The sequence below is a fragment of the Pseudorasbora parva genome, chromosome 2 (genome assembly GCF_024679245.1).
Source record: "Pseudorasbora parva isolate DD20220531a chromosome 2, ASM2467924v1, whole genome shotgun sequence".
NCBI classification, from domain to species: Eukaryota; Metazoa; Chordata; class Actinopteri; order Cypriniformes; family Gobionidae; genus Pseudorasbora; species Pseudorasbora parva.
Window position 1 is genome coordinate 25,669,319 of NC_090173.1, and position 7,715 is coordinate 25,677,033.

Genomic DNA, 7,715 nt, shown 5'->3' on the forward strand with positions numbered 1-7,715 from the left:
GGTCTATTCTAGTAGGAGTGGTGTAGTTCATTTTCAAAAATGTAATGTACCACAAGAATAAGGACGTAATTCAATATTCAACATAAAACGTAACATGTATAATGTGTAGCCCTGGGTATCTGGGTGTTACAGCCTTTTTCCATATCCATTTTAACATTCAAAAAACAAGCATCACACTCTGTCAATATATTTATGTGCCTCTCATTTACATGCAAAAGGTTTATTACTTTAGCACAATTCACTTGCAGTTGGTCTTTTTGCATCTAGATCCACAAAAACATCATACAAATGATGCATTATAAAATATACCAACACTATACACTGTACACGGTAACAGAAAAGGGGGTGTTTTCAATCACAACAATCATGCAGGGTCTTTTTTGCAAATAATGTCCCATTATTGTATATTTCTGTCACTTCTTTTTGTTCTCTTTGCAGGCCACTACATATCGCTGAGCAACATTGAGAGGTGGAGAATAGCCATCTGCATAAGATGTATCCTCAAACAGAACCGAATAGTCATCCTGGGGCTGGAAAAGAAGTGAGATGTGTCAAAATGTATAGAATTTCTTCTTCTCATATATAACTGGACTAGTGATACCATTAAAAAACATAATAATAATAATAATAATAATAATAATAATCTGACAGACTAACAACATTAATCCCATGAGGGTTTAGAGAAGAATCTTTACAAATAGCGAAGACATCTTCAACATAAGCCTCTTATCCTACGCTTCAATCAGTCTGAACTCTTTTCATTCTTGTTCCGCTCACCCGATGTGGCGGCGTGTGGATCAGAGCTCTGTAAAAACAAGTGGTCTGTGGATAGAGGGCCAGCACCAGCTGATCTTTACTGAACAGGGCCTCTGGGTCGGTCTCTGGGTTTGCTTTCCACTGTGGGAGTGGAATGATTCTTCTCCGACTCAACGTGTGTCTCCTGAATAGAAAAGAAAGTGAGAAACAATAAATAGGTTATAGTTAGTTGAATTACACTATTTTTCAAAAGTTTGGGGTCTAATTTTTTTATGGCTTTGAAAGTTTCACTAAGGCTGCATTTACTTGGTCAAAAATACAATAAAACTGTGATATTGTGAAATATTATTACAATTTTAAATTGTTTTCTATTAGAATATATTCTATATTTGTGTATTTTCATGTAGTCCTATGATGGCAAAGCTGAGCATTACTCCAAGCTATAGTGTCACATCCTTCAAAATCATTCTAATATGCTGATTTGGTCAATAATATCTGCAGAGCCGCAGTTTTGCCCCAGCCGCAGTTTCACAACAGCGATTTTGCCCCACGCATGTGCAGTTTCACTACAACGGTTTCACGTGGATATATTTGATTTTTAAATCTTAATTCTGTCTTAAAGCTATCTATTGATTATTGTTGCTCCTGCTGTTATGTTTTTGCATCTGCTGTTGCCCGGAGGTCTTCAGGCTCCTTTACTGATATAAAACAATGCTGTCATGAACACTTAAACAATTAAAAACGAACAGCCTGGTATAATAAACTCACAATGTATTTTCAATGCCTGGTATAAAAAACTAACTTTCGAATAGACATTTCAAAGGTTTTTATAATTATTAAATTATTAGTCTAAAGTCAAGATAAATAATTCCTCTAGTTGATTAATTCTGCCTGGGGTAAATGCATAAACCTGAACACAATTCAAACGTACTTTTAAACAGGCTGAAAGTGTGAGCATAATATTAATTTGTTGGAGACATAACTACGAATTTAATTTACACTCATTTAGCGATTACATTTACAATTTACATTAGGCCTATTTTACAATTACAGTTGATCACTAACTTATAACTATAAAATCACACGTGCAATTACAATAAATAAATAAAATTGTAGTTTTATTCCCTCCCAGTGCCGTAACATGCATCTCAAAGTCATAAGACTGCGATGCAGTGCGCATGCTCGGTCAGAACTGCTGTGGTAAAACTGTGGCTCTGCGGCTCTGCAGTCAGACCCTTCTCGATCTGGTAGCCTAGAAATCTAGACGCACCCTAGAGGCAGAAAATGTAATTTGCAGCCAGGGCGTCTAGCAACTCTCCCCGTTGGCTTGCATGAAAAACCATACTCTGGTCAGGCCAATCACATCATGTATAGAGTCGGTGGTCGGGCTTAAAGGGGTACTTCAGCGCTGGTAAAATTAATCTGTATTTAAACTGGGTCATTAATGTAGTAGAAATGTGAAATTATTTTTGAATTTGGTGCCTTATAGACTGAGACAGAAAATGTAGTTTTGTCTCATGGGGATGAAAGACTACAATTCCCAGAATGCTTCGCTGCCCTGTGAGGCCACTCCCAAAGCCACCGCTACTGGATTACTGTGACTGAGTTGGAAAACAGACACTACAATTAAATACTAAACATGTTTGTTCAATATAATGAGTGAGTCGCCACACGAGTGTCACAGCACTAACAGGAGTCAGATTACATTTACGGTCATGAATGAGGTGAATGAGCTCTCGTGATGAGAGCTGAGGTAATCGCGACCGCACTTGCAGCATACATTCACAACGCATGTTCAGTCTGGCCTTTGGAAGCCAGTTCATGCCTTTGGAAGCTTAACTTTCATAGAAATTAATTTGAAAAGTTACAACTCTTACATTGCTCAACATGTAAGAGATGTAACAATGTAACATGTTACATTGCTCCGTTTACATGAATGCCTGCAGCTGTGACCTGAGCTGTCAGTGTTATCTCCCATCCCCCATCTGCGGGTTGAAAACATGTGAAAATAGCTCCCTCTGCTGGCTGTAGTCTTTAGCCAAAAATTCCTCAGATGAAGCAAATTGATGATATTTGAGCTGGGGTGTAATCATTTGAATATACTCCAGGGTTTCTACTGATACAAAGCCATATGTTAATCGCTTGAAGTAACCCTTTAACATAATGACGGCAGAGTTGTGATGGTTCCGCGTGAATTTCCTGCTACTTCCCTGCTAACAAAGAACAGCACTGAAGTCAATTCTTAAAAAAGGAAGATCTTAAAATCTTAAAAAAAGAATTAATCTACATGACCCAAAAGTTTAAGACCACATGTCTCAAGATGCTGTACTCAAACTTGGTGTCATCAAACTACGCTTTTGTTTTGAATAGGCGACCTCTAGTGGACGGAAAGTTGCATAGTGCACCTTAAATTTTTTGTGGATGCCATAATACTTTTTTTAGGAAGTTCAAAAGAACAATATTTATTTGAAATAGATATATTTTATAACATTATAAATATATTTGCTGTTACTTTTGATCCATTGAATGTGTCCTTTCTGAATATAAAAGTATTAATACAAAAAGATGTATGTATCAATTTAGATATGGGTGAAAAGGAAATGGAATTTTACTTACTCTTTACCCTCTTCATCAATGTCATCCACCTCATACCTGATAAAAGATAACATCATGATGCTACATTATCAATTCTCAAAATCAGGTATGAAAGCTAAGTAAATATAAATAAACAGATTAACAGGAGATCAACTGGTAGATGATTACTTGTTGGTGGAGTGATTGTAGCTGATGACTTCCGCAAGAATCCACTGTTCATCACCATCCACAGCCTTCACACGTGCTGCTACCTTGTCCCCCTGCTTAGCCACATAGTCACTGCTTGCTGGTGTAGCGCCACACAGTGGTGGTGGACTGAAAGAGTAAGACAGGTATGAATTAGTGAGATGTAACAATCGTTTTGACTCAATATTCACTGAATGAATGATCATTTCTCAAACTAAGAGAACATAAGAGATAAAGTAAGAGACTCTTAATGGTACCTCTCTCCAGGTTTGCCAATCCAGAGAGGAAGGGTCATAGCTGACTGCTGTAACAGGGTCATCAGGACACCTCTGCGCATGGTCTTTCTTGGTGGGTCGGTGTCACTGTACACTCCTGCCATCCTGGCAGCTGCAGAAAGAGAAAGGTCGATAAGCTTCCACAACTGTGCAAATGCATGCAAACTTTTACAAACTAACATCCAAGACTTACCAATCCGTCTCTCCTCCAAAAGGGATTTAATTTCTGCAATCTTGTCAAGTGCCCGGTGAAGTATACTGGGAGGGATGCAAATAAATCTAATCATTTATCCTGACATAAAAAAATTAAAATGTCTTGATATTGAATAGTTTATTGAACCTTTTTTGTTGAGTATCAAAATAAGCAAAATTATGCCATTGCTGATATGTATATGGCCCAAAAGGAAGATAATTTAAAAGCATATAATTATCTATTGTCACTATATCTTTCAGCGCAGATGATATTAAATGCTTAATTTTATGATGAAAGCTCTGTAGTTTTTAATTGATTGAGATAGATTAAGAGATGCAAATTTTCCTCAAAATCCTGATGCATCATAATTTATATATTTAAATGATATTCACATTTAAAAAAATAAAAAATATGAATAATTAAGTAAAGATAAATTGCTTCAGTCCAGTAAGCGTTCATAATGCTAACAATATAAAAGCTATACTTACAATTACTTTACAAAAATTTGTTTAAAAAAAAAGACAGTAAACATGTCAGTGTACAACAGGTACTTCAGTAAAGCTTTGATTGTATCAATAATTTAGCGTCTTTAGAAATTTGAGTATCAAATGTGATACAGTATTTATATAATAGTGTTCAAAATGTTCTTTCCAGTCAGCACACATTTGAAAGCCTTGGGCAAAATTACCACAAGATGGGGCTGTAAAACCACAAGATGTTCAATATGTTTCTTGTGAAAATAAAAAAACAAATAGTCACCACAGAAAAAGATAATGTCATGAACAGATCATCTGATGAATCATCTTGTGGTCATTAAAAACAGTGCAAATACATCATTTGCATTAAAGTGAAGTGGAACAACAAGAGAAACCAAACGCAGGAACTGTCATTTACCCTCGGCCTTACCCGCATTCAGCTTCAGCATCAGCTTTAGCTGTAGTGTAGAGACCCCTTAACTTTGTTCTATAATATGGAGAAGCTAAAGGAGGAGGAAGATAGTACACACAAATATGAAAGAGATCCAGTTTGAAAATAAAAATAATATGCTTGACCACTTGAAAAACAGTAGACAATGAAATATGAAATATTGCATTACTCTTATTTTCTGTCTGCATCCTTTCATGTGTTTTCTGGATGTTGAGAAGGTTGTGTTCACTTCGTGATCGCTCCTCCTGTGTATTTAAGAGTGATTAAAGTATAAACACTGGGCATATTGCAAATATCCCAAGTATAAATACACCCAAACTACAGTGATCACGCATGAGAATCAAAGTAGTGCTCACCTGAGTTTGCTTTATGAGCTGATGCAGCTCATTCAGCAACTCTGCAATTTTGGTGTCTGCTGAAACTAAAGCCATTGTATCTGCAAACAAAAAAGTTATTTCAGTTGCGTGTGTGTGTGTGTGTGTGTGTGTGTACCCCATGTCATTTCATTATGCTTCACTTTACAATGTAACAATTAAACAGCACCACCACGCACAATGCACAAAGCAAAGATAACGTTGCCATAATACATTAATTCTAAGAACAATGCATTTAGGTTTACGAGGGCTGGATGGATCTCAGATCACACCCTCCGCGCGCGCACAGATAAGCAAGAAAAGCGTGAATCTCACCTTTAAACACACAGTTCCGCGATGCTCTCCAGATTCACCTTGTGTATTAGTATACAAACTATGATCAAAAAACATTTATGTATTACAGTTTCGCTTTCCTAAACGAATTTTGGAATTTGTTTTCGCTTTGCATTGATTGGTTGAACTCTGCAGCTAGGCCTCGTACGGACACATTGAAGGGACAAACTTCACGGTATTTTCAAAACGCCTTATTAAAAAAGAAAGAACTACTGGAAACTTTTCAATATTTAAGAGAGATAAATATCTACTACCAATAGTTAACCATATTGATGAATGATGAAAATATTTCTAAAATATATTTCACTGTTACTATATATATATATATATATATATATATATATATATATATATATATATATATATATATATATATATATATATATATATCCTAAAGATAATGTGTATGCCAAAATTGCATAATAATCATAAGTTATCTTCATAATTTTCATCACTATCAACACATTAACCTACATATTTATCTATTTAGGTTTAACTAGGTTAAACTTTGCCTTTTTATATTAAAATGTATTTTTTTCTATTTAATGTTTTGTTATTGACATAATGTTTTATTTTCACCATTTATAATTCCTGCTGTCTTGCTTAGCTGTGATATTTGTGTTTAATAGGCTACTTAAACCAGCTTTGATAAAGAGTTTAAACACATAAGAGACCATATGGGGCGAAAGCAACCATCAAAGATTAAATGAAAGAGACAAATCATTCAGACCTCATATATCTGACCTGCACTTTAGTATGTCCAAAGGCTGTGACTGTTGAGATAATATTATGGAGTTAATTTTCAACAAAGATACTTTTAAAGGGAGGGTGAAAAAAGAGACAGACGAGATAGGTGCAAGGAGGATGATAAAAAGCAGAGAGATTTGTTATGTTGTCATAGCTGAATGCTTGTTGGCTTAGCCAATAACTCTGTAAATATTTACTGTACAGCACGCAGCACTCTCACATGATATTAATTTCAGAGCCAAGGTAAATAGTGCAAGGCAAAATAGGGAAAGAGAAAAAGAAGAATGTGTACTAAAAGAGCAACAACACAAAAAAAAAGTTTGGGGAGCAAAAAAAGGTTTTGGATTATGAGAGAAAACAGAATCAACTTTGATAAATAACTAGAGCCCTATGGTTAGAGAGAAAGAAAGGGAAAACACATTGTAGAGTTGTACTCATGTGCACATTGGCTTTGGAAGAATAAATAAATTGTGTAATCTTTTGCCAAGTATTCGCTGCCCTCGTTTCTCACGTAGCGCATGCACTCATGAAACCAACCACATTTTCGAATATATTTAAGCACAGTAATAAAACTGAATCTGTTGCACTCGTACTCTCTCATTATAACAGCACATAAGCACGAGTCATACTGTAAACATCGACATTGCCCAAAAATAGCCACAGCGCTCAGTCATCAAACCAAATTCCGCTGGAATGACTAAAGAACTGTATGTGCTTGTACAATGGAGTGCAAAAAAAAGAGCATGTCAGTAAAAAAAAAATATATATATATTATGCATATAATTCATATTAATATAGACAACAGACCATAAATAAGTTTTTTTTTAATTGTATCTTTAAACCGATCATAACATTATGACCACCTTCCTAACATTGTGTTGGTCCCCTTGTTGTTGCTCTGATCCGTTGAGGCATGTACTCCACTAGACCCCTGAAGATGTGCTGTGCTACCTGGCACCAAGATTTTAGCAGTAAATCCTTTAAGTCCTGTAAGTTGTGAGGTGGGGCCTCCATGGATCAGATTTATTTGTTCAGCACGTTCCACGTATGCTCGATTAGAATCTGGGGAATTTAGAGGCCAAGTCAATGCCTCAAACCATTCCTGAACCATTTTTTGTTTTGTTTTTATCCTGCTGAAAGAGGCCACAGCCACCAGGGAATACCGTTTCCATGAAACGTGTACATGGTCTGCAACAATGCTTAGTGGTACATGTCAAAGTAACATCCACATGGATGGCAGGACCCAAGGTTTCCCAGCTGAACTTTGCCCTCCACTGGCTTGCCTTCTTGCATCCTGGTGCCATGTGTTCCCCATGTAAGTGATGCACA

The 7,715-nt window shown here is 36.1% G+C and overlaps 1 protein-coding gene across 1 annotated transcript; it reads right to left on the reverse strand.

The window, feature by feature from the left end:
- Positions 1–176: 176 nt before the first annotated feature.
- Positions 177–5,785, reverse strand: sgf29 (SAGA complex associated factor 29). The gene is made up of 10 exons (XM_067413268.1): positions 5,622–5,785; positions 5,289–5,368; positions 5,102–5,177; positions 4,912–4,984; positions 4,006–4,070; positions 3,795–3,924; positions 3,520–3,666; positions 3,373–3,408; positions 778–940; positions 177–530 (listed from the first exon to the last, which is right to left on the reverse strand). Exons 2-10 carry the CDS (start codon positions 5,361–5,363, stop codon positions 414–416), a joined length of 882 nt encoding a protein of 293 aa, XP_067269369.1. The 5' UTR covers positions 5,364–5,368; positions 5,622–5,785; the 3' UTR covers positions 177–413.
- Between the last annotated feature and the right edge of the window lie 1,930 nt (positions 5,786–7,715).

Excerpts from the sequence above, each read along its gene's own strand:
- sgf29 (XM_067413268.1), bottom strand. The coding sequence starts at position 5,363 with ATGGCTTTAGTTTCAGCAGACACCAAAATTGCAGAGTTGCTGAATGAG. Across the intron at positions 3,667-3,794 it reads ATTGGCAAACCTGGAGAGAG|TCCACCACCACTGTGTGGCG; the intron begins GTACCATTAAGA and ends TTACTCTTTCAG. Across the intron at positions 531-777 it reads TCCACACGCCGCCACATCGG|CCCCAGGATGACTATTCGGT; the intron begins GTGAGCGGAACA and ends CTTCTTTTCCAG.